A 27948-nucleotide genomic window follows, 5' to 3' on the forward strand; every position below is an offset into this window, starting at 1 on the left:
TATTTGTAAAAAGTTAATCGTCATCCACTCTAGCATAGCTGACATAAATGGCGCTGAAGAGTGAGCTGTTGGTCAGAAGTAAGGCAGAAGATTTAAAGAATTCCCGGTTGGTTCTTGAGCAGTGGATCTTCTTCCTGGTTTCCGGGGAAGAGCATCTTTGCACTATTGAGGAAAACATTCAGGCCTTTGCCTCTGACCATGATCCCAGTGCTGTTTTCTATTGGTTTGTATTCCTTGTGTTTTCTGAAAGCAATGTGTTGGACAGATTAAAAAAAGATCTCCAGCTGGAAAAGGTTGCTTTCTACAGTCTTTTACATGCCAAGTGCAGAATGGTTAATTCTATTTAATTTATGGCTTTTAAGACATTGATGTCTTATGAAAATATATTTATTTTCTCTTCTTCATGCAAGAAATGTGTCTGCTTACTATAACTTGCGATTATATGTTAAACATTAAGCTGACACAATTTGGTAAAGTTACTGACATTTGGTAGCATTTTTAGGGATTAAAAAAAACACAGCAAAATTAATAGGCTAGTTTGGTATTCGTCATTCAGTGGAAGATTTTCCTCCCACATACAAAATGCTTAAAAGCAAAAAAGGGAAAACAGCCCACTTGTGCAGAAATATGCTATTTATTTTTGACAATATACTCTAGTGATTTAAAGTGTTAGAACCAGCAACTTACTTGTACACCAAAAGGGCGATCACAGTGACAAATATGGCCATGCAGACAACGAAGAAGACCAGGGTACCATTTGCCATTCTTAAAAGGGAGTCTGGGTCTTAAAACAAAAGCAAGACCGTATTAGTGACAACTTCCACCTCGAGGACATGCTGCTTGTAATGCAATTAAATCAATGAGGAAGAGAGCTAACAGAAGATATATGGCTCTCTCTGCACTTTCAGTAATCTTTCCCATTACATAATACATAGTCTTTGGGGGCAGCTTATCTTCCATTTAGAGAATGAGTTAGCGTGTCTGGAACACTGTGTTACGGGCTCAGGAGACAGATATCACGTCCCAGAGATACCTGATGGGGTCTGAGCTGACCCAGCTGCACACACGTGGTGAAGGTCTTCATGATCCTCCTGCACACTCCTCTGGCCTCATCTTCCACTGCCTTCTTTCCAGCTGTGCTAAAAATCCATCCTCCCCGTGCTCTTTCAAATCTCCACGCCCTCTGCCGGGAACATCCTTCTCCCAACTCATCTCCGGCGTCTGCCCCTTTGGGACACCTTCCAGACATGCATGCGGGCACCAGGTCATGCCTTCCTTTGTCACTTCTCTCCTTGTCTCTCTTCCTCTGCCTCCACCACACTGTGTTGCAATTACTTTTTTTAAAAAACTTTATTTATTTTTGGCTGCGTTGGGTCTTCATTGCTGCACGTGGGCTTTCTATAGTTGAGGTGAGCAGGGGCTACTCTTCGTTGCAGCGCGAGGGCTCATTGCGGTGGCTTCTCTTGCTGCGGAGCATGGGCTCTAAGTGCACGGGCTCCAGTAGTTGTGGCTCTCGGGCTCTAGAGCTCGGGCTCAGTAGTTGTGGCACACGGGCTTAGTTGCTCCGTGGCGTGTGGGATCTTCCCAGACCAGGGCTCGAACCCGTGTCCCCTTCATCGGCAGGCGGATTCTTAACCACTGCGTCACCAGGGAAGCCCACAATTACTTCTTTACACAAATTTCTCTCCTGCTAGACTGTAAGAGCCATAAAGCAGGGAGTATGTCTTCTCTGTACTCCCAGAACCCAGCAAATCAACTAGTCTTGTCTCTGCCACCAAAGTATAACTGGAGTCGGTCTATTTTCTCTCCATCTTCTCTGCCGCCATCACAGTCCCGGCCACCAGCCCTCTTCCCTGAGAGGACGTCTTCACTGTCTACTCGCTTCCACTGCTACTTTCCAATAAACCTTGCTTCACTCAGCAGTCTGAACGATCATCTAAAAGCATTGATCAGATCATGCTTCAACCCTGCCAGTGGTTCCCCTTACGCACAGAATAAAACCCAAACCCTACCTGTGGTGCATAAGGATCTAGATGGGCTGCTTTTTTTTTTTTTTTTTTTTTTTGCGGTACGTGGGCCCCTCACCGTTGTGGCCTCTCCCGTTGCGGAGCACAGGCTCCGGACGCACAGGCTCAGTGGCCATGGCTCACGGGCCCAGCCGCTCCGCGGCACGTGGGATCTTCCCGGACCGGGGCACGAACCCGTGTCCCCTGCATCGGCAGGCGGACTCTCAACCACTGCGCCACCAGGGAAGCCCGGCTGCTCATTTTTGAAATGCAGGTCTCAGAGGTGGAGGAGGACGCCCTTCTCATTCAGAGAAGGCGCTTCACCAAGCGGGTGCCACTGCGTTGGCAGGACTTTCCCAACGTCCCAATCTAGAGAGCCAACCTCTGCCCCCTCTCTCCCATGCTTGTCACTCTCCACGCCTTGTTTCATTGTTTTCACAATATCACCTTATTTGTTTACTACCTCTTTCTGCTCACAAAAGCTGGGACCTTCCTCACCTTGTTCCCACTCTATCTAGAACTGGCTACCTGGTGCCTGGAGCTGTGATGGACATGGAGTGGACGCCCAGTGAATATTTGTTGAAAGCATTGCAGGTGCTTCGTGAATGTTCCTTGAATCAATGATTAAAGGTCATTTCAGCTAACAGGCAATACGTTTGCCTTTGAACAGTGATGGACTTTTGAGATTCTGACTTTGAAACTCAAGTCATCAAGTTACAATTCCCATCGGATTAAAAGCTCTCTTTCTGAGCTTCCTTTTTTGGATTTTAAAAATGGCTCAGGTCACACCTAAAGTTATCACTCACTACAAGAAGGATTAAAGGGAAGCAAATATCCAAGCGTCTAATCCAGGTAAGAGAACCGTGGTTGGCCAGAACTGAGAAAGCTTCACAGAATAGGTTGGGACTCTAAAAGGCAATTCTAAAAGTAACTGCAGCAGCACAAGAAAAACAACCCCCGTAGCTCCTGGACGTGATGGCGTAGAAGATCCACACTCACTCGAATACAGAGGCTCCGGCTGCCTCTTTTAGCCCGGCTCCCCGCTTCTGCACCCCAGACCCCATGCACCCTCCCTGGGAGGAAGCAGCGTACCTTTGCATTCTTTTCTTTTTTTTTTTTTAACGTACACCTTGGATCTCACCAACAATAAACCCTCATGCAAAGAATTATATGCATGATTACTTATGCTTTTCTTTCAATGAGGTTAAAGCTGCCTTTTATATAGTTAATGAGTAAATATATGTTTAAGGACATTTCACCTTATAAGATAGACTCCACGACCGAAAGAGTTATTTGTGAGTTAGTTGTTAGGTTGTACCCAACAATACTCAAACTAAGGAGCAAAACACGTGCTGTAATGTGCACACAATTTAATCTGTGCCTTCCGTCCCACCATGTAGCACTTCCTCTAAGAGGTAAAGCAGTATCTTACAACATAGTCAGTTATAAGTGAAATTCAGTTAGGGTCACCAGGTAGAGTCCTTACGGGCTGGGGAAGATTAGCAGCCACCAGTAGATGGGAATTTCTCAATGAAATTCCTTCAACCACTTGGCTAACATTTTACCTCTCCCAGCATTAAGGGGACAGGGAGTAGTTTTTCTGGTGAACATTTAAGGACTAGGTAAATTGGTTTGTTTCCGTCTCAGTGTAATGCTTGGTAGAATTTGGGAAGGGAAAGAAAGGGCACATGGCAAGTTAGAAGGGAACCAGGAGTCCACCTGGTTTCTCATTTCTCTTCATGGCTTCATATCTTTGCCCAGGTGGATTCCAATGACAACATGATACCAGCCTCCCCTTTGTTGTAGCTTAATTGGACAACACTTTTTTTTTTTTTTTTTTGCGGTACACGGGCCTCTCACTGTTGTGGCCTCGCCCGTTGCGGAGCACAGGCTCCGGACGCACAGGCTCAGCGGCCATGGCTCACGGGCCCAGCCGCTCCGCGGCATGTGGGATCTTCCCAGACCGGGGCACGAACCCGTGTCCCCTGCATCGGCAGGAGGACTCTCAACCACTGCGCCACCAGGGAAGCCCCATTGTTATTTTTTCATGTTGGGCTTTGCACTTGCCTCTTGAATGACAAATCTATCTGAGCATGCAGTGACCACATCCCATTATTACTGGTCCATGATCACAGCTGATTTTCTTCGTCAAAAGGCTTTTCTCTGGCCATTACTTCATTGGGTTTCTCTCTCTCATCCCTTCCCTAAGTAGATTTGCTGTTGGCTTTTAATGTCATTTCTCAAATCCACGGTAACAACAGTTCAATGAAGTTTACATGGAAATAAAACTAAATATTGAGAGTGAAGCCTTGAGTAGCTTTGGTATTGGACACACACTTTATCTCCAACATGAAATGTTCATACAACCATAAAACAAAACTTACCTCTTCCAGGGATAGAGACGAGGGTGCTCGTGAGGGCCAGGCTTGCATCATCACCCAGAGTCAGGTTCATACAGTATGTCCCAGACCCACCAAAGGCTCTTCTCACTGTCAGCAAGCACATATTGCCCAGGTCCATGTTCACAGGGTCGCAGACTGTGTTCTGAGTGACCTGGCAGGTGGGGTCGGAGATGACGGTACAGACCTCTGTGGGGATGCTGAGGGCACGAATGACGCAGAGAGAGAGAGAGGAATATGACATCAGTGTAGAAAGAAAATCACTACATTTCTATAAAATGGAATCCTACTTATTCTTACTCAAACCATATGACATGAAATTGTCACATATAATTTACTCTTTAAAAAATTTTTTAAAAAATTATTTATTTTTGGCTGCGTTGGGTCTTCGTTGCTGTGCGCGGGCTTTCTCTCGTTGTGGCGAGCGGGGGCTACTCTTCGTTGCGGTGGCAGGCTTCTTGCTGCGGTGGGCTTCTCTTGCTGCGGAACACGGGCTCTAGGCGCGCGGGCTCAGTCGTTGTGGTTCACGGGCTCTAGAGTGCAGGCTCAGGAGTTGTGGCGCATGGGCTTAGTTGCTCCGCAGCATGTGGGATCTTAATGTACTCTTAAACAAGCCTGGGTGTGAGCCATTGTTTCCTTTGTATCCTCAGGAAGATGAGCCCCTGGTGCTGGAGGAGGAAGAAAATGATGTCCCCCAAGGCAAGGGGCTGCTGGGAACTTCCCTCTCCTTTTTGGCTCTCTAGATGCCCAAAGATGCAGACGGCTTAGGTGTTAGGCAAAGGTAGTATTAAATGCCAGTCGGCCCTGCGTGGGCTCCTCCAGAGATATGACGACGGCAGCAGCAGCAACCAGAGCTGTTTATGCAGCACCTACTGTGTGCAAGGCACTGAGTTTCTGATAAGTGATATCGTCTTGTCTATTCCTCTCAACGACCTGATGAGGAAAGTAATACTTTCCTAATGCAGCAGGTGACAAACTAGCTCTGGGAGGGGAGATCGCTGGCCCCAGCTTAAAAAAGCAGTTAGAGGTGGAGCTGAGACTTGAATAAAAGAGTTTTGACAGCTGTCCCTGTAACCACTCGGCTACCATGTGTTACTGTCTTAGCCACTGTCTCACTTCTGAGTAGACTTCCTGGATGGCGAGACCAGGCTCTGAAGCTGGGCCTGATGAGGGCGTGGGAAATTAGACGAGTTCATGTTCCCTTCTCACCTGGCCCCTGGCCTCTTGAAGCAGCTGTGCCTCCTCAGTCAGGGTTTTCTCTTTTTCTGTCATCCTCATCCCATTCTCTCCCCAATCCAGAGAGCTATGGAGCTATCCCCCACTTTTTGGGGGGTGCACCCCACGGCTTGCAGGGTCTTAGTTCCCTGACCAGGGATTGAACCTGTGCCCCCTGCAATGGAAGAGCAGAGTCCTAACCACTGGACCACTAGGGAATTCCCTGGAGCTATCCGTTTTGATCAGATAAGGCCTCGTTTTTATACCAGCCCATTCTCTTGATTAATTTATATATCACATACACATACATTTTAATTACTTGATTTACTTATATGTAAATTAGTAAGTCATTCACATATTTGATGGCTTAATTGAGATAGTATTTATATATTAATTAGTTTATATTCAGTCTATTATCTATAGTTATAACCAAACATTAGGAAGTCAAATTATATAACGCATTAGAAAGAGCTTTGTAAGTTTTAAAGCGAGACAGGATGATCAGGCATTGCTACTACTTAGCACAAGGACACAGTGCTTCCACATGGCCTCCCCTGACTCCGGAGGAGCCTCAGGGAGCTTACGAGGCTCTGAGCCAGACTTCAACCCAGGAACCTTGCTCTGCCAGGTACCCGCCACCTAGGGAGGTACTGTTATCACTGGTGTAAATGAGGAGACTCATACGATTGTGTGAGGATTTGACATGAAAACAGAAGTAAAATGTAAAGGACACAGTAAGTGTTCAATCAGTAATTCTTCTTCAACAGTTAAAGGTGGTGAGCATTGCTCAGCTCTAGCAAAGCAAGTGCATGCTTGAGAGCACGTGGGAGGGTCCTTCCTCATCCTGGCTTGCTGAGGAACTAGAATCCAAATCAGCTTTAAAGGGGAGAGGGGTATGAAGACCTTTGTTCAGCCTGGGGTCCTCACTTGGCCCCTTTCTTGGAGATAATGTACTCACCTCCCTTGGCAGTTCACGACGAAATCCACCAGGGGGTTGTCAGGCTGTGGCACGGGCATCAGGACGTCTGTCACCTGGATGATGTTAACCTCTAGGATTCCCTCTAATGGAACAATACCCCGCAGAAAAACACATCAAAATACAACACAAACCAAACCAAACCACCTCTTAACCAATCAGAAGGCCAAACAAAACGGACTCAGCTTCTCACCACCCCAGACCCGGGAATCTGCCCCAGAGCTTTGGGTACATGTCCAGGCAGCATTTTCAAAGTCAAACTGAACAGCTCTTCAGCCCAACCTTGCTCTTTAGTTCTGGAGCCTGTGTGTCAGGAGGCGGCACCCACTGGAGGAGGTGTTTCCGGGAAAGATGACCCTGAAGGGGCGCAGGCCCAGGCTCAGGCCTCGGCTGCTGTCTCTCCTGCCCAAGCGGCTCAGCCCCAGGAGGCACAGCTTGGCGTTTATTTTTTAATTTATTTTGATTATTTTTTTTTATTTTGCGGTACGCGGGCCTCTCACTGTTGTGGCCTCTCCCGTTGCGGAGCACAGGCTCCGGACGCGCAGGCTCAGCAGCCATGGCTCACGGGCCCAGCCGCTCCGCGGCATGTGGGATCTTCCCGCACCGGGGCACGAACCCGCGTCCCCTGCATCGGCAGGCGGACTCCCAACCACTGTGCCACCAGGGAAGCCCTGTTTGTTTTGAGTGTGGACCATTTTTAAAGTCTTCATTGAATTTGTTACAATATTGCTCGTTTTATGTTTTGGCTTTTTGGCCGCGAGACATGTGGGATCTTAGCTCCCCCACCAGGGATTGAACCCGCACCCCCTGCATCAGAAGGTGGAGTTGTAGCCCCTGGACCACCATGTGGGTTTTAGCCCCAGCCGTCTCCTCTGTTGGGCACCTGTGAGCAGCGCCCCAAGCACACAGCCCGGTGTGGTGGCCCTGTTCAACCCTCTTTCTTACACACAGGAGGTGTGACTTTGTGAAATCACCCAGGGAAGGAAAGTGGGAGCTGTGAGAATTTGCAACTGGCCTTCCTTCAGGCCACATTCATTCAGGTTTCTGAGCTGCAGAGGGTCGGAGGTCCAGGCCCCCTGGCAGGCTCATTGCTCTGTGGGCCTCACAGAGGGCTCATTTCCACCAGGATGTCTAAGGAAGGCCGGGAAGGCAGGTGGAAATCTAGCAACTAGTGGAGTCTTTGCTTGTGCACATGTGGTACCACCTTGGACAGAGAGTGGGTGCCCTTGCTCTCCATCCTCACCCCTCCAGAGGCAGGTAAGGGAGTGGGTGACCCAAGGTGGATTCTAACATCTTTCCTCCGTGGTCTTACCTACAATTGTGATGGTGGCTTTAAAGTAACCGTATCTGTTAATATGGCACTTTTCATCAGGAATCTCCCTCGGCTCCAGAGCATTGTCACCAGCAGGTACTGGAGAGTCTGAATAACAAGATTTTAGGGTACTTGTTGAGAACGTAAAAGATGTACATGATATTACCAAAGATCTAAACATTTGTCTACTTGCTCTTTAGAAAAACATCAAGAGTTCTATACTATTAAATTGCTGCAGAAATTTGAACTAAATGGGTAACAATTCATATAGATGTGAGAGCTATAAAGCATTATAAAATTGTTAAATTATGTAAGTAAACACAATCCCGTATCTTGTTCAAGCACAGATATCATATGAAAGGTGGAAGCCATATTAAAATGTGTAGTACAACAATCATGATGAAATAAAGCAGGCCACAACAGATAAAATTATATTGTAATTTTGGAGGAAGGTATTCCGGGCTCAAATTCTAGGCCCCTTGTTTTTAGCTGTTTGAGACCATGGGCATGTCATTTAACCTCTCTTTCCTCAATTTGCTCATCTGTAAAATACTTACTGACCTACTAGAGTTGAACTATAAAACTTAAATAAAATAAAAAACTTAAGTAAAATTTTATAAATAAAATATATAAAACTTGCTTCTCTTGTCTGCCATGTAGAAGTATTTAATAAATATCTGTTTCCTTATCCCAATATGTACTTCTATACATCTATGTAGGTACAGATGTGTTATAACATATATATGTAATAAGATATGTAATTTTAAATGTTAAGGTGGATAATTTTAAATGATAAGAAGGAAACAACATGGAAAAAGGCAATTCTTTCCCTGTTTGAGTGTCTCATAGATCCTAAGTTTACATTCTAGAAGTCATACAGTCACTACGATGAGCAGAGGTGTGGGGAAGGAAAGGAGTGAATACAAGATGCTGTTGAAAAATAACCCTTTGAGTGTGATTAGAGCAAAGAATTTAATGCTCTATTAGTTACAATTTAAAAAGCTCTAATTAAGGTGTTGGCGTTCCATTAACAAGATAAAAAGACTGGAAAGAAAATATAATACTGAAAATACAACATTACTGTCTCAAATTTCCAAAGGCATGAAAATGGACCCAGTTTGGGGGGAATCAAAGCTTCATAAGAGCTGCATCTCTGACATAGGGATATGTAAGTATGAAGCCAATTGGGAGACTTCTCCAGGGCTCCTCAGAGCCTCTAGTGGGTGAATGAATGTGCCTGTGATGCTCCTTTGCTCAGAGGGACCTTCGCAGAGCGGTTCTCAGAGCATCTCTGGAAAGTAGCGCTTCATGGCACACAGTTTGGGAAGTGCTGTTTGGGTAAAACCCAGAAAGCTTCTGATGCCATGCCAGATTCAGATGCAGTGGTTTATCAGCGGGCTTTGCTACGGCAGGCTTGGCTGTGTCCCCTGAGTTTCACGGTGGTCCTGTGGAAGTTACAGGGTAATCATTCTTCCTATTCTGAGATTTAACTGATGGGCTCCGAAGCAAAAGATATGTTTGTGAAGGGTATTAAAGATGGCTGGCTCTTCCCTAGAAATCTCATTTTGAAGGTCTTGACAGGTGAAATTTAGCTGTCAAGTTAGAGTATGGAATCATGACCCTGCCATCTTTTAAAATAAAACTTCTCATAAAAGATGACTAATAAATGTCCATGATTTTATCTTTGGTAGAATGCTTATAAAAATGCATGTGGAGTTTTGCAGAGGTATGTACAATGTCAAATCTATATCTACACATATAAAGTCAAAGTATGATTAAAGGGCTAATGGAGAAAAACTAACACTTTAAAAGACAGATGGGGAAGAAGATAAGCATCCTACTTAATTCACTATTTATGTCCCTGTTACTCAGAGATTGGTGTGAGATCCTTTGATTCTTTGGGAAAGTTCTACATGATATGATATATATATGATATATACATATTATATATAATATTACACTGATTAGCATCAGTCTTACAAAGGTTTTTCTTTTTAGATTTGTGCATCAGTCTTACAAAGGTTTTTCTTTCTAGATTTGTACACAGAAATGATCAATGGCACGGTTACCTAAGGGAGGAGAATTGTGTGGCTTAAAACTAGTGCATACCTGTCTGCCCTATAATGTAATTATCTTCCTGAATCACCACTTCAGCTCTGCTTCTGTCTCACTCCTTTGGTTGCATTTGGTTTCTATTTAATAGCTGTACTCATTTTGAAGCCACTTACTAAAGCAGAGACAACATAATTTTTGGTCAAATAATAACCCAGTGCTCAATAATCCAAGCCTGTTAATATGCTCTGCATAGCTGAAAATGTTCTCTCTTCCAGAGGACAAGTACCCCAACCCCTTTCTCAAGTCATGGGCAGACTCCTATCATCACCTTGGGTCCCATTACGTATTCCCATCCCTCCATTCCCTAAGTCTCACAGCTGCTCTAAGGCATTTCAGGGTTGATTACGGTTGATCTAACACCTTTAGATAAAGCCAGGCAGTTTCCTTTCACTATGAAATTTAACAAATTCAACAAATTTAACAAATTGCTACCTTATATCTTATGGCCTAACCTATAGAAAATAATAACAAATTTAAAATACTCTTTCATTGACTTAAAATATATTTTTTTGCATGTTATGATACAAATATGTTCTAAGAAAAATAAGCTAGCTTTATAAAAATGCAATTCAAGATAGACTAACATTAAATAACCTAACATTAAGACTTTTACCATTCAGGAGTTTCTAGACAGATGTAACAAGCACCTGTAATTTATTTTGAATTTTACACCTGGTCTGCTTATTTGTAAGGAAGACTGATAAATAAATTGTAGATAAATAAATTGTAGATATAAATAAATAAATAAATTGTAAATAAATTGTAGATAAATTTGTAGATAAATAAATTGACTCTCCTATAGAAATACCAGAATGAAGCTACATGTTTCGAGTTGTTCAATGCAGTTATATTTGCAACTGGAATTAGGTTTAACTGAATCATTCACCAGTAAGAGAATGGTTAAATACATAAGCCACTGAATCAAGTGAGTCAGACTTAAATGTACTGATAACGGGAAGATGTCTATGATGTTTGTTAAATGAAAAAAGGCAAACTGTAGAATACATATTTCATGAACCCATCTACCTAAAAATCAAAACCACAAATCCTATATGTATTTATAGAATATGTTTGTAAATATACAGAAAAAGATCCGGAAAGAAACACTACCAACCCTTAACAGGGTTTAACTCTCGAGAGGAGAGCATGAAGAGGAACTTTCACTTTTATTTGAAATTTCTGTATTTGAAGTTTTATTAAGGGACATGCATTAATTTTATAATTTAAAACATTCCAAGAAAGAATTAATCAAAATCGGTAATTACTTATAATGTCTTGCTTTAGATATGCTTGACTTAGCAAGATATTTTTATTAATAACACACTTATTAATAACAGTTTATTATTTATATCTAACAGGTTTGGGTAAAAAAACCAATTGCAACAAGTCTGGACATCATCATCGAGTGTTCTGTCCCGACTTGGTGATGGTGCCCTCTAGTGTCCAGTGAGAGGATGTCAGTCTATTACCATCCCCGGGATGCCGGCATGGCAAGATGTACTCATGGCTTAGTGGGGAAGGATGGTAATGGTGTGGGGTAGGGTGTAGAATCAGACGGAAGCTAATGCTTCACAAAGTAAACTCTGAAGAACTTCTTGAATGACCTCATATACTATTATTAGAAGGTGGGATTTAAGTAATTATGCCTTATATCTAGAATAATTTTAGCGTCTGGAATCTTTCCAGCCTGCCAGCCAAGAAATATTCTCAAGGTGCATTCTTTTTCGAGCGTATCTGTAAGCTACATTTAAGGGTGGCTGAGTTTTCATGGGACATGGGGTGGATGTGGGCACGGCGGGGAGGAGAATGGCAGTGGGAAGGAAATGTGGGAGGGGGAGGAAGGACAGTGGGATGGCCTGAATGTTTACAAGGGGTCAATGTTTCTTAACTAAAAAAAAAGGGAGGCAAACAGAAATGTGACAGGCTAGAAGGGGGAAAGCATCCGTACGCATAACAAGGGCCAGTGAGAGTTAGGAAGGTCAAGGAGCTGTATCCGAGTCACCAAGTGACTTTAAACACGTTCTCCTTTCTTCCAAACTCTAACAACTAAAGATGGTGATAAAGTAGCTAAACGAAATCGACAGGTAGAAAATGGAATCATTGCAGAGTTTTTACACAGTCTCTTTAACTAAGGATCTAATTATACAACCCACATGAATTTTTTTTCTGGCTGTTGAGGAACCCTGACAACAAAAAAGACCTGGAAAACACTTACCCAAAGAAGCGGTGGTTTTTGGAGGTCTGGGTGAAGGTGAAGGACAAGGTCCAGGCACTGTAGCTTGCACAGTGAGGTTGAGACTGAAGGTTCCATTGAGAACATAGGTGTGGTTCAAAGTGTGATTGTTGGAAACAAACAGACCAGTATTATCCCCAAAGTTCCACTTGTAGTAAATGGCAGACTCATTGAGGAAGTGGCTGGGATCATGAATCAGGACATCGAACGTAATGGGGAGGTCCTTGAGGAAGGTTTCATCAGATGAATTTCGATTGTTCTTCTGGGACATAGTCACAAATACAGGAATCTGATCTAAAAGATATATCCCCCCCACCAAAAAAAAAAAAGGAAAGAAAGAAAGTCACCACTGCTTGACTTTAAGTGGATGACTTTAATGTTTTTAAACTAAAAACGTTAGAAATTAAAATTAGGGATAATTCAGCATCATTTTCCCTTTTCTTATACAAGTGTGCTAGAGTTTTCCCAGGTTGTTCTGGAAAACATAGATGGAATATGTTATTAAATATATAAGGTTGAGAAGGAGTCCAGATGACATCTAACCTAACCCAGAATACTTGGCTCGAACTCTTTCTAACCCACTGACATCATCAGAACTAAGTGTCTCACGCTCAGTTCAGTCCACTCACCTGTTACCACATACACATCTTTCACTTTTGCTATGGGAACGTACGCCCGTCGGTATCTTCTATAGACAGTTACTTCCATGATTTGAGGGCCAAGAGTCACATTGGCTGTGTTTATAGAAACTCTCACTGAACACTGTCCCAGTTTCTGGAAATACTGACCTTTGAGAGGATGGAAATGTTTAGTTATTGGCTACATTATATGATCATTACAGAAAGTTGATGTTTCTTAAAGCATAACAACTGCTATTTAGAGATAGTTCTGGGAAAGGGAAAACAGGATGGGGATGCAGTCCTGGCTCCTTCAGAAAAGAAGGCAGTGCTCATTTTCATATAAAACCTTATAAAACAATCTCACAAACATAAATGTAGTTGTATACAGTTGATTAAAATGAAAAGAGCTGTTTAGTGGGATGCCATTAGTCCTTAGTTTACAAATAAATAATTTGTATAACGAAGTGATCTGGCACTTGAAATACATATGTTTCCCCCAGAAAATACATTTGATGTAGGTGTCCAAGGGAGTTAAAAATATATCCAAAAATCTACCTTATTTTTGTAACAATATTAGTAGTTCAGCTATATTGTTAAGTAACTTTTTTCTTTTAGGGAACTAGAATCCTCCACCTTCTAGTAGTGTTTGTTTATAAAAATGCAGTAAGTGATGGAAAACAAACAGGGCATTGTGGGTATAAAAAGGAACGGAGTAGTTCCATTAACATTTCTAGGGCCCTTGAATCCTTCTTTTTCTTTCTCCAACTCTAACCTAAATCTAACTGCCACTGGCTAGCTAGTGAAAGTAATTCCTCTCCTTCATGGCTCAAGGATTTTTCTAATCCTTTTGAGGCACCTGGCACAGATGTGTCATTGAAACAACAAGTACTGTAAGATGGATGCTTGTGAGATGGAGATGTTTAAAGACCATGTTCATCACATGGTCAAAGGTGTTAGGAAAGGGACGACTTCCCTGGTGGTCCAGTGGTTAAGATTCTGTGCTTCCACTGCAGGGGCCACGGGTTCGATCCCTGGTCGGGGAACTAAGATACCCCACGCCGCAAGTTGCAGCCCAAAAAATAGAAAATAAAGTGTCAGGAAAGGCTCGCGATCCCCCTTTACCTTGAAATGAAGAGCCAGTTCTGTTAGAGGTTATAGGGGGAAGAGGTGTCTCTTGGAATTAGTGATACGTGAGGAAATGTTAGTTCTGGCACCGACCACAGAGGCAGCGCTTGGCTGAGGAAAAACATTAGTTAACTCTGAGACCTCAGCAGAAGATGGAAATTCAAAAACGTCCTGTTAGGAAAACAGCGGTTTCTGGGCTGGAAACTGATGTTAAATAAAGACATCTTAACTAGTTAAGTTAATAGTTGTTAACTAGGCTGAACAGAATCTGGAGTGTTAGTGAGCCTAAGTGACTCCATGCAAACTGTCAGGTCAAAGAAATCATGACACTTGGGGAATTAACTGACAGGGCCATGAAGGGACTGAAAAAAGTCAGCTTTAAATCAGCTGATTTAAATAGACGAGCATAGTATTTGTTATATATTTTGTACTCTGTTCAATTGGACCATGTATTATTAATATGTTATTTTGATTTCTAAGTAAGTTAACTGAAGAAAGAGAAGCTGTAATTCATGAAGACAGACCAAACATTTAGAGATTTGGAGTCTGCATGGCTGGTAGCAGATTTGCAATACTCAGAGCCAGGTGGCACCTGGTAAGATTTTTAACTAAGAATTTAGCAGCTTTGCTAATAACCTAAATTTAGTCCTCCTTAAAAAAAAAAAATCACTTCACTAATAGTAAAGCAAAGCGGATACCATTTGTGGTTAAAAAAAAAAGAGGGTAGGCTATGTCAAAGAAGAAGAGTAGTTAGATTATTATACTTTTACTCAATAGAATATTATGCAGTCATTAAAATAATGTATATAAAAAAGTTTAGAGAACTCTCACGCGGTCCAGTGGTTAGGACTCGGTGCTTTCACTGCCGGGGCCTGGGTTTGATACCTGGTCAAGGAACTAAGATCCCACAAGCCATGCAAGAATTTTAGTCAATGCTCATGATATTGATCAAAATGTCTATATTTTATGATCTTAATCAAGAAATACTAAGAAAAAAGAAACAAAGAAATACTGGTAGAGAAAACACCATCATGTTAACAATGATAATCTCTGGTGTGAATTACGGTGACTGATTTTTCATTTGTGTTTTTCTGCATTTTCCAAATTTCCTACAAAGAGCATAAGTTAAATTCTGAAAATGCTTTTAAAAACATAAAAAAATTAAATAATAAATCAGCAAATGCCCATCCGTGTGCGATGCAAATAAATATTATTTTTCATATTACTGTTTTAGATGGAAAAAAATTGAGTAGTTTTGTCTTAAAAAAAAGAAAGCTGAACCTGTCTTTTTTCTCGTTTTAATTATTTGATGTCCTGGAGATACGGCAAGGCTAACCAAGATTTAATTTTTATCCCTCACCCTCCACTCCAGCTAAGGAAAGTTAAAAGAGTAACTGTTGTTAAACTCCCAGGGTTGTAATTCTCAATTATAGAATACGGAAAGAGAAAAAATTTGAAATTTGAAGGAAAGGTAAAGAAGCAGCTAAGGGGGTTTGTAAAAGTCCAACCAAGTGTGTGGAACACAAAGACGAAATTCCATTTTCGGGGGTGAGGGAAAGGCTTCCCGTGATGGCCTTGTCTGGTGCCATTTCCCCAGTCACCGTCCTCTGTCCATGCTGTCCAGTTGTAAACATATGGGTCAGGAGATGGACCAGTATCTAAAGAGAGAAAGGAACACGCCATGATTGACTCAGAATACTCAATGCTCTTCATTGAATTAAACACATTTTCATATTTTTTCATAACTCATTTAAATATGGTTGGAGAACTAAAACCCTAATATTCAGAATTCATCTAATGGTACCTTTACGACCTGTGCATTTTTCTGCCTACATGTTATATTTCAATGAGTTTTATATAAAGCAATTTTTCAGGAAATTTAGAGCTATCACTTAATATGTTTATCTTCATATTGGGTCTCCAAATCACAAGCATATTCAAACCAAACTGAGGGATGCTGTATCTTTTTACTTTGATACACTCTCTCTATCTGTAGCTTTTCTCCCCTGATTCATTTGACATCATGACTCTCCTCTCCTAAAGACTTCAGCACACATCTCCAAAGAATAAGGACATTCTCTTACATAACCACGTCATCGCCACGCCTACCACAGTCAAGGGTCACATCATACATTTGGCTATTTTGTTTCTTCAAATGATTCAGAAAAAAAAAAAGAAATATGCCTAGAAATGTAGATAGATGATAGATACATAGATAGGTAGATAGATAGATGGAAACAGAAAAAAAATGTTAAATTTGTTGAATCTCGAAGTATCTGCTTTCTACTTTTCTGTATGTTTGGGAAAACATCAGTTTTCCATTTTAAACTAGTCATGATCAATATCTTTTCATCTAGAACAATCCCTCCACCCTCTTGTTTTTTTTATGTCACTGACATTTATGAAGAGCCTTTTTATTTATCAATCTACTACAGCCATTATTTTTTTATTCTTAAATTGTTCCAAATATGGCCAGTAGGAGCCCCTCTAGCTGCCTTCCGTGTCCCTGTGACATGTCCCCATCACTCCCTTGTTTTCTGGGACAACAAGATGTCCCTGGTTCATGTGGTACTTTCCCTGTCCTACACCTGGAATTAGTCATTTCTTCAAAAATTCTAGTTTCTTCTAGTGGTGATATATACTTTATATAACTTTTCATAAGTCACAAGGACTCTTTCATATAAAAGTGCTCAGAGGGTTAGATTGCCATTTGAAACATTCATAAGAATTAACTTTTTTAGAAGGAAAGAAAAAATGCTACAGACGATTGTAAACAACACTTTTTAATTATCAAACTCTTTCTACACAGAATTCATTGTTTGCTTCATAGGAAGATGAAGAATTAATAAGAAATAAACACATCAACTGTTTCACAGAAGTTCTAAGTAATAAAATGAGATCATAACTGCACTTATCAGCCTTGTTACTGACTGAGGAATCTCAGTAATTACCTGAGCTTTTAAGGCTGTACAGTTCTAACAAGATAATCCCCCTTGATGTATTTGTAATCATTTGTGCTCTTTAACATGGGCAAAGAGCTTATCTGCTTTAACTAAGAGCAAAGCAACACCAAAATAGACACATCTTAGCATTTGTGCTAGGCACACAGTTTAAGGAATTCTTGTGAGCAGAAGCCTATGTGATTAACAAAGATCTGACAAACTGACTATTCTTTGAGTAGCCAGAAGAAGTCCAAGTAATAAAACCCAAATGTGAGAATCAACAAGGTATTCTCTGTCCAATCAACTGGGCACTAAGAAAAGGCCAAGCCTCGGGACTTCCCTGGAGGTCCAGTGGTTAAGACTCCGAGCTCCCAGTGCAGGGGGGTATGGGTTCGATGCCTGGTCGGGGAACTCAGATCCCACATGCAGCAAAGGGCAGCCAAAAAAAAAAAAAAAAAGGCCAAGCCTCCCAACGTAGATTTGAGGAGAGTTCCAAGTAGTGGAGAGACACCCATTGGCTGAAATGGATTTGACTGATGTTGATGGAGGGACATATTCACATTCCCTGTCATCCAACTTGAGGAGGGGGTGACAAGGGGCAACTGCAGCATCTTGCATTTATAGAAGTACCTGTGAGCGTTAAGGTTTATGAGGAGGGTCTCCAGTAGTTAGGAGAACTAGCATGTTCCTGTAATGTGACTAACATTCCTTACCATTTCTGAAGTTCTTCTCATAGACTGTGTTGCCACTGGCACCTTCCTGTTGGCATCTGGGGAATACCAGGTTCACTGCGAATGTTATAGTTGAGCCCACCAGTGCCGGTGCATCACTGGTAAGGAGTGCCTGCACGCGGCCTCCTAGGACATAGAAAAGTGGAGCTCAATCAAACACCTCTGTTCCCTTTCACTGATAAACAAAAAAAAGTAAAGTTAAATCTACAAATAAGAACCAGAGGACCCTTATGCCTCTTTACAAACTATTTGCAGAATTCTTCGCTTTTGCTGTCAGAGTACAACATTCCAGAAGACAAACTTAAAAAGTCAGACCAATTGAAGAATTCTCTAACCACAGAAAGAACATTTCCTTAAATTAATTAAAAATCTATTTAATTGGATTGAGGAGACAGGTATTAAAGGTTTGCAATTTTCAATTTCAAGACCAATGACTGAAGGATTCATTGGCTTTTGATATGAACAGAAAGATATTAACTTTCTGAGAAACCACACTTTTGAGATGGTCAAAGTGCCCTGGAGTCTCAGAACTTCTGGAGATGACCATTCCCACATCAGTTACTTAAGTTTGAGGCCAAACCTGCTTGCTCTTCGAAATCTTCCAAGAGGCACCAGTTGTAAATTTCTAAGGCGATTTTACTGTGCGTGTGGTGGGGGAGAGGAGTTTAGAAAGTGATAGTGTTGAGATAAAGGAAAGATTGCCAAATCCAGGTGCCTCCCACTTGGTAACTAGAGTGCTGTCATTCATGGACGCACCATGAGCCCTGTGATCTGCAATCTACAAGGCTAACTGAAATAAGAAATTACAGCTGTTTGGCGGATGCAACCGAATCAAACTTACAAGCTTTTGCACAGCCAAGGGAACCATAAACAAAATTAGAAGACAGCCTGTGGAATGGGAGAAAATATTTGCAAACGATGTGACTGACAAGGGATTAATTTCCAGAATATACAAACAGCTCATACAACTCAACAACAAAAATCAAACAACCCAATCGGAAAATGGGCAGAAGACCTAACTAGACATGTCTCCAAAGAAGACATACAGATGGCCAATAGGAACATGAAAAGATGCTCAATATTGCTAATTATTAGAGAAATGTAAATCAAAACTACAGTGAGGTATCAACTCACACCAGTCAGAATGGCCATCAACAAAAAGTCCAGAAATAATAAATGTTGGAGAGGGTGTGGAGGAAAGGGAACCCTCTTACACTGTTAGTGGGAATGTAAATTGGTACTGTTACTATGGAAAACAGTATGGAAGTTCTTCAAAAAACTAAAAATAGAATTACCACATGACCCAGCAATCCCACTCCTGGGACTATAGCCAGACAAAATTATAATTCAAAAAGATACATGATCCCCTATGTTCACAGCAGCACTGTTCACAGTAGCCAACACATGGAACAACCTAAATGTCCATCAACAGATGCATGGATAAAGAAGATGTGGTACAGATATACAATAGACTACTACTCAGCCATAAAAAAGAATGAAATAATGCCATTTGCAGCAACATGGATGGACCTAGAGTTTATCATACTAAGTGAAGTCAGAAAGGAAAGACAAATACCATACGATAGCACTTATGTGTGGAATTTAAAATATGACACGAACCTATCTACGAAAGAGAAAGAGACTCACAGACATAGAGAACGGACTTGTTATTGCCAAGGGGGAGGAGAAGTTGGGGAGGGATGAACTGGGAGTTTGGGGTCGGCAGATGCAAACTGTTACATATAGAATGGATAAACAACAAGGTCCTACTGTATAGTGCAGGGAACTATAGAACTATATTCAATATCCTGAGATAAACCATAATGGAAAAGAATATTAAAAAAAAGAATGTGTCTTCATATATATACGAACATATAAATATATATATATCGGAATCACTTGGCTGTAAGCAGAAATTAACACAACATTGTAAATTAACTATACTTCAGTTAAAAAAAATTGAATCACTATGTTGTACACTTGAAATTAAGAAAAAAAGAAATTACAGTTGTTTTGGTTGAGTCTTTTGATTTACCTTTCCAAGAGTTTTTCCACCTCGAGTCTCCCCTCTTCCACACTGGATAGAGTTTTTCATTCCAGTCATTTTCATCTGATGACCAGCCATTTAATTGCCTGTGCTCCCGCATATAACCAGAAGGTCTTTCATTGCTCAGCACATCATGAACGCCTATAAAAATATTTGAAAAAAAAATTATTTTGTCTACCTCATCTCTCATTTAGTATTATCTAACAATGGTTAAAGCAACTTTTCACTTCATAAGATTGGAAAGCACATACATAATATTTCCAATATGTGAAGCAGATAGAAAGTGCTTTTTAAAAAAATGTGTACTGGAAATACGTTGAATACAAGTACTCAGACCCTAGACCCTATCTCTTTACGTACTTTAAGTGGATCAAGGAAAAGTTTTGAATGTCAGTATTTCTTAGACATCATTTGGTTTCTCAAAACATGTCTTCTGAATATTTGGATTTGATACACTATCATTAGGAAAGACACTGATGCCAATGATGTTCAGAACAGTTTTTCATCTTTTTCCATTCTGAATGGTTTACTTGGCTCAAGGAATGCCAGGCTGAGGAATGCCTCCAAGGTTCCAGGAGACATGTACCAGTCCTGGAGGGCCCACTGCTGAACAAATGTTTTTATGGCGCAGCACATGGTCTGTCTTGGTGAACGTTCCATATACAGTTGTGTAGTATTGTGTTTTTTTTAATGTCACTTATGTCAAGCTGGTTGGTATTGTCTTTGGCAACTTCTCTGTTCCTGTTGATTTTCTGTGTGCTTGTTATTTCGTTACTGAAAGAGGAACGTTGAAATCTTCAACTGTAATTATGGATGTGCCAGTTTGCCAACTTTGTCTTTCAGTTGGCATTATCTGCTTTATGTATTTTGAAGCTCTATTTTAAATTGTTAAGTCTTCTTGATGAATTGACCCTTTTAACATTAGGAATTGACTTTTTTTCTTTGCTAATATTCCTTGTTCTGAAGAATACTTGGATATTAGTGCTTAACTGGTACATCTTTTTCCATCCTTTTACTTTTTTTTGCATATTTAAAATTTTTTTAAATTAATTAATTTACATTTATTTTTGGCTGTCTTGGGTCTTCATTGCTGCACGCGGGCTTTCTCTAGTTGTGGCGAGTGGGGGCTACTCTTCATTGTGGTGCGCAGGCTTCTCATTGTGGTGGCTTCTCTTGCTGCGAAGCACAGGCCCTAGGCGCGTGGGCTTCAGTAGTTGTGGCACACGGGCTCAGTAGTTGTGGCTCACGAGCTCTAGAGCACAGGCTCAGCAGTTGTGGTGCACCGGCTTAGTTGCTCTGTGGCATGTGGAATCTTCCCAGACCAGGGATCAAACCCGTGTACCCTCCATTGGCAGGAGGGTTCTTAACCACTGTGCCACCAGGAAAGTCCCCATCCCTTTACTTTTAACCTATAAATACTTTTATATTTGAAGCGGGTTTCTTGTAGACAGCATATTGTTTTTTTAAAAAAAATAGTCTAATAATTTTCACCCTTTATTTGGAGTGTTTAGGTAATTTACATTTAATGTAATTATCAATATTGTGGGATTTGTCTACTATATGTTTTCTATTTATCCATTCTGTTCTTTATTCCTTTTTTCTTCTTTTCTTATACTTACTGGGATTATTTTTGGATTCCATTTTATCTGCATTATTGACTTATTAGCTATACCTCTTTGTTCTGAGTGGTTGCTCCAGGGTTTATAGTATTCCAATTCTTTTAAATTTCTTTCCAATCTTGATGTCTGTCTTTTTGCCTTTCCTGATAAGTCTGGTGGTCACATTGTCTGTCCTTTCTTTGAGGACTGTAGCAGACAGTTCCTGCCTGCACCTGTCCTCTTTCTCTTGTTGCAGAGTTTTTACCGTAATGATTCAAAATGCTAGAGGATCACTTTCCTAGCTTTCCTTACAGTTTGGGCAGGAACTGATGATTAGATCCTGGCTGACGGGAGCTGAGTGTAAGTCTGATGGAGGCTTCTGGGAAACATTTTTCTCTATTATTAAAAAAAAAAAAAAAGTGGGAAAAAACTCCATTTTTTCCTCCTGAGAATTTATTTTGGAGACAGTAGTATAATGATGTGATGCCTGGACTGTGACAGCCATATTTAACCATGAGGGAAAAAATCTGAGGAAGCAGGCCAGCACACCAAGGGTGTCAGAATAGATGGATGAAAAGAAAGAGTCCTTGACGATATTGTTGAGCTCTTCCTCCAGCCTTGTCTACCTTTGGGTGGATTGAGACAATAAATGTCTTACTCAACCTATTCCACTGTCTATAACCCTTGCCAGCCCCTAATCATACACTGCTATAAACTGTTGTCTCATCTAGTCATATGGTCTTGTGTCTTGGGCTGGCTATGGACTCAGAGCCAGGAACGCTGCCTTTTCTTTTACATCCTGAAAGAGGCCTCCTATGAGGGGCAGTATTTAGAAGGTACTCAGAGAAGTCATACTGAATGGATGCCACTAGCCTCTGCCTTCTATTCCTCTTTGTTGGTAGGAGGAAGGGGAAGCATGTAATTGCCTTCTTATAATGGAGGCAGATTGAGTGGGAAAGAACATTGAGCTGGAAGTTACAGAACCCACTACGAAACAGGCTGTGGGATTTCAGGCCATGTTTCTTCTCTGGGCCTTCACATCAGGCAAAAAACCACATGTCCTGTGATACTGTGAGATAGTATCTGTTTCCAAAAAGGAACAAAGTGAGGGCAGGAAATTTATCAATAAATGTTTATTATAACTGGAAATTCAGTTGAATGTTGAGTCATGGAATGGTAGAATGTTCTATATAGAAAGAACTAAGAGTAGTTCGTTCAAATCCTTTCATTTATAGATGAAGAAATTCAGGCCTAGGGCTTCCCTGGTGGCGCAGTGGTTGAGAGTCCACCTGCCGATGCAGGGGACACGGGTTCGTGCCCTGGTCCGGGAAGATCCCACATGCCGCGGAGCGGCTGGGCCCGTGAGCCATGGCCGCCGAGCCTGAGCGTCCGGAGCCTGTGCTCTGCAACGGGAGAGGCCACAACAGCGAGAGGCCCGTGTACCGCAAAAAAAAAAAAAAAAGAAAGAAAGAAATTCAGGCCTAGAGAAGTGATACGATTCACTCAGAGTCATCTGTAATCAAGTAGAAATGAAGATTGGCATCTTTGAGTCCCAGGATCAGTTTTTTCTACTCTTCCGAAGTCTTCCTCTTCCTCAGATCCTGAGTGAATGTCAGCGTTTCCAGAAACATAATCCAAACACAGATTTCTCCACTGATTTTAAATGTCAAAAGTCTGGGCCTCCCTGGTGGCACAGTGGTTAAGAATCCACCTGCCAATGCAGGGGACACGGGTTCGAGCCCTGGCCCGGGAAGATACCACATGCTGCGCAGCAACTAAGCCCGTGCACCACAACTACTGAGCCTGTGCTCTAGAGCCCATGCGCTGCATCCACTGAAGCCCCCGTGCTCTAGAGCCCGTGCTCCGCAACAAGAGAAGCCACCACAATGAGAAGCCCGGGCACTGCAATGAAGGGTAGTCCCTGCTCGCCGCAACTAGAGAAAGCTCATGTGCAGCAACGAACACCCAACACAGCCAAAAAATAAATAAATAAAAAAAAATAAATTGAAAAAAATAAATGTCAAAAATCAAGGAAAAATACAAACTTAAAAGGCAAGTGACAAGGAATAGACACATAGGCCCATAGAACAGACTATAAAACCCAGAAATAGACTCACAGATATGCCCTACGGATTTTTGCAAATATAATCCAATGGAGAAAAGATAGCCTTTCAACACATGGCACTGTAAAAAAGTAAAAAACATAGGAAAAATCTTCAGGTTCTAGGTAGGCAAGAATTCTTAGACTTAACACCAAAGCCATAATTTATAACAGGAGAAACTGATAAACTGGGCCTCATTAAAATTAAAAAATTTTGCTCTGTGAAATACCATGTGAAGAGAGTAAAAAGGCACATTACAGGGAGAAAAATATTTGCAAACCACATTTCCAAAAGAGGAATAATATCTAGAACATATAAAGGATTTTCAAAACTCAGTGTTAAAAAATCAAATAATCCAGGTGAAAGACCTGACCAGACATTTCACAGATGAGGATGTACAGAAGACAAAGTAACACATGAAAAGATGTTCAATATCATTAGCCAGTGAGTAAATGCACATTAAAACCACAATGAGATATCACTGCATACCTATCAGAAAGACTAAAATTAAAAATACTGACATCAGGGGCTTCCCTGGTGGCTCAGTGGTTAGGAATCCGCCTGCCAATGCAGGGACCATGGGTTCAAGCCCTGGTCCAGGAAGATCCCACATGCCACAGAGCAACTAAGCCCATGAGCCACAACTACTGAGCCCCCGCACCACAACTGCTGAAGCTCGTGTGCCTAGAGCCTGTGCTCTGCAGCAAGAGAAGCCACCGCAATGAGAAGCCTGACCACCACAACGAAGAGTAGCCCCTGCTCGCCCTGACTAGAGAAAGCCCACACTCATCAACGAAGACCCAATGCAGCCAAAAGTAGAATAAATAAATTTATTAAAAACAAATTACATCAGATGTAGGTGAAGATGTAGAGAAACTGAATCACTCATACACTGCCGGTGGAAATGGTACCGCCATTCTGGAAAACAGTCTGGCAGTTTCTTGTAAAACTAAACATGCAATTACTATGCAACCAAGCAGTCGTACTCATGGGCATTTGTCCCAGAAAAATGGAAACTTATGTTCACATAAAAACCTGTACATTAATGTTCAGAGCAGCTTTACTCATAATAGCCTAAGCTGCGACAACCCAGAAATCTTTCAGTGGGCGAATGGATAAACTGTGGTACATCCATGTAGTCCGGCATACCACTCAGTGATAAAGAACTGGCTACTGATACACACAACAACCTCAATAAATTATGTTGAGTAAAAAAGAGCCAGTTCCCCTAAATTACATACTGTATGATTCCATTTCTCTAACATTCTTGAAGTTACAAAATTATAAAACTAGAGAATGGATTAGTGGTTGCCAGGGGCTGGGGGTTGGGTGGAGTGGGAAAGGGAAGTGGGTTTGGATCTTTGTGGTGATGTGACTGTTCTGTATTTTGACCGTGTCAATGTCAATATCTTGGTTGCCACATTGTACTACAACTTTGCAAAATGTTACCACTGGGAGAAACCCCGTAAAGAGTACATAGCGGGGACCTCTTTGTATTATTTCTTGAAAGTGCATGTGAATCTACAATAACCTCAAAATAAAAAGTAGAATTAAAAAATAGAATAAAAAATAAAAAAACCCCAACAGTAAGACTTTAAAAAAGAAAGTGGGGAGGGGAATAGATGTGAAGGTAAATGGGGTCACACCCAGCACCCCTGTGGCTGTTCCCTCTACCCTTCGGACGCCCTGCTCTACTAGCAGAGACATGGCGGCTTGGCCACTTGTGAGCTACTCTGTCAATAGCCTCTCCTTCCTCTTTTTACCACGGCTGTGACTGGAAAATGGCAAGGAATCCCTTGGTGTCTTATATACTGCTAAGTTCTACCCATCCTTATTTTTTGCGGCCAGGATATTTCTTCTTAAGGCAAGGTGAAGCCAAGCACAGCAGGTTTTGTTACCTGGTAATAGGTTGGGCCTCCTCTCAAACTGCCGGCCAGCCTCAGACTGATCTGCCTTGCTGAGCAGAGCAAGGGGGTGCTGGTGGACCGGAGGCTAGAATTAGGTGCAGGGGCCAGTCACTCGTGGTCCAGCCCCACGGCTGGCAGGAAGGACAGCGGCTGCCACGAAAGCCTTCCTCGTCCTCGTATCCGCCGTGCGGCCCTTCCCCCTTGCCTGGGACAGGGGAACAGCGCCAGCTTGCCCGGCCTCCCCGGGCTGTTGCAAGGCCCCGTGCGGCCCAGACGAGTGACAAATCCCGGGTCGCCGCTCTCCGGCCCGGCCCCGCGCCGGCACAGCCCCTGCATCTGGGCTCCTGGGTCAAAGTCGCTGCTCCTCTTCCTGCCCCGTCACCGGCCTCAGCGCTGGCGGCACAACTGGCCTCCCGACACTCTCCTCCCCTACCCCCCAGCCCAGGTCTCCATCCCGGAACCCCAGCACCGCGGGCTCCCGGCGCGCCCAGCGCCCCCCACCCCCCATTCCACGAGCCTGCAGCGCCCCCCTCTCTTTCTCCTCCACCCAGCCGCCTCCGGGCATCGCACTCTGCAAGGACCTCTTCGCTGTAGGGCTTTTCTCTCCCGCTGGGAGGAGTGAGAGGAACGCGTGCACGTGTGTCCAGGATCCTCCACTCTCCGATCTGGGCCCAGCAGGTGAAAAGCCGGACCTGGGCTCGTTTGCTCACCCGTTAAAGAGTGGGAGGACCATGTGCTCCACAAAGGGGGCTGTGAGGACTAGCCGACTGATTTAAGGCGGCCAGCTCAGTGAGCACACATGGTGGGTCCCTTCTCAGCGCCTACCTTCCCCCCCCCCCCCCTCCCGTGGGGTCGTCTGGCAAAATCAGGACTTTTCCTCCAGGGAACGTTGTCACTCTACTGGAGTGAGGTGGAGTAAACCTTCTGGGAGATGTCTAATTCACTTCCTTCTCCCACTCCACTGGAGGATAGGGGCTGCCATGGCCGCCCATCCCCTGGACTGGACAAGTGGGCCACCGGTGAGCTCAGTGGCTCGCAGCTCTGGCTTCCGTTCCAATCACAAGAGGAGATTTTTAAACAAGGATGCTGCAACCCCGCCTCCAAAGATTCTCATCTCATTGATCTGGGCATCAGCATTGTTAAAAAGTCCCCAGCCTCTACTCTAACTAGAAAAGAGACCCAGGGCTTTAGCGCTTTTCTCAGTATCCTCACTACAGTGGCAGCAAACTCCTGCAGGTCTGTGAAAACCTATCAGCAGGATTTTTTTTTGTCAAGCGGCTTGTGGGATCTTAGTTCCCTGACCAGGGATCAAAGCTGGGCTCTCGGCAGTGAAAGCATGGAGTCCAAACCACCAGGGAATTCCCTCAGCAGGATTGGCGATAGCTTCTGGGTTGGGATTATTAGAAAGTCTGATTCCAGATTTTGGGCCCCATTTCATCTGAGGCTCTTTCCTGTTGGATGGCAACGAAACAAAATTTAGTGGGTAGCGTTGCTGTGGTCTCAAGCCAGAGACTGTGCCCTTCATCACCGCCCCCCCCCCACCCCGGCAATGTCTCTAACAGAGTGGGTGGCAGTTTTGATAGAAAAAAGCTCCACAGCAGAGGGGCTGCACGTCTTTCACTTCAAGAGCCTGGAGCAAAGAATGGGGACTGAACGCATTCTGCCGTACTTTCAACATCCCCAACGGTTTTCAGAAGAAGAAACAAGTGAGCGTGAAATCTTCCTAAAGTCCAACTTTGGGCTCAGGCAGAGTTACTTCAGACAAACCCATCACTTCAGACAATAGCCAGAGAATGGGTTAAAAATACAGAAATGGACAGTTACTCACGTTTGGCAGCATCAAGTGGCAGTCTTGCAGCCAGCAGCAGAAATCCCAGGAAACAGTAGAGACATTCCATGCTGAATTCTCACGGATCCCGGCAATCAAGGTTTAACTTGTAACTCCTCTGGCTCCATCCGCTAAGAGCAACAGTGTTCTTCTGGTTTTTGCTGTGCTCCACTCCTTATTTTCATTAAATATGGGCCTCGGGGCAGATCATGTGATGGTATTAAGCTGCATGGCTTGATCTGGTCTCTGGAGTTCAACCACTCATGTGCTTCTGACTCACTTGCTCTTAGTATCTATTTATTCACTTTTCAGATGCACACCATTGCAGTGTTGCTATTCCATATTTCTGGTTAAAGGGACTTACTTCCCTATGGGTCCTATTTTGATAGCCTTCCCCAAATAAAATTTCAATCTCCAACCTCACTGATTTTTTTTAATTTTTGAAATGTTTTGTTATCTTATATTTTGAATTAGATTCTGTTCATTCATTCTGTTCGTTTTTTTGAACTTTTGAATTTTATTTTATTTTTTATACAGCAGGTTCTTATTAGTCATCAATTTTTTAAAAAATTTATTTATTTTTGACTGTGTTGGGTCTTCGTTTCTGTGCGAGGGCTTTCTCTAGTTGTGGCACGCGGGAACTGCTCTTCATTGCGGTGTGCGGGCCTCTCACTATCGCGGCCTCTCTTGTTGCGGAGCACAGGCTCCAGATGCGCAGGCTCAGTAGTTGTGGCTCACAGGCCTAGTTGCTCTGCGGCATGTGGTATCTTCCCAGACCAGGGCTCGAACCCG

General features: G+C 42.6%; 1 protein-coding gene across 2 annotated transcripts; it reads right to left on the reverse strand.

Moving 5' to 3' along the window:
• Positions 1 to 92: 92 nt before the first annotated feature.
• On the reverse strand, positions 93 to 27226 carry GPNMB (glycoprotein nmb; the record flags this gene model as incomplete). Of its 2 annotated transcripts, none has more annotated exons than XM_082846375.1 (11): positions 93 to 243; positions 688 to 784; positions 4391 to 4605; positions 6579 to 6681; positions 7909 to 8007; positions 12239 to 12550; positions 12886 to 13044; positions 15510 to 15659; positions 17657 to 17800; positions 19710 to 19862; positions 27157 to 27226. In XM_082846375.1, the coding sequence occupies 11 exons, from the start codon at positions 27224 to 27226 to the stop codon at positions 93 to 95; spliced, it is 1653 nt and encodes a 550-aa protein (XP_082702501.1). The 2 variants fall into 2 exon arrangements, with proteins under 2 accessions (XP_082702501.1, XP_082702500.1); XM_082846374.1 differs by having other exon boundaries at positions 7909 to 8039; positions 12235 to 12550.
• Between the last annotated feature and the right edge of the window lie 722 nt (positions 27227 to 27948).

This window comes from Leucopleurus acutus (assembly GCF_964270905.1).
Source record: "Leucopleurus acutus genome assembly, chromosome: 9".
Taxonomy (NCBI): Eukaryota; Metazoa; Chordata; class Mammalia; order Artiodactyla; family Delphinidae; genus Leucopleurus; species Leucopleurus acutus.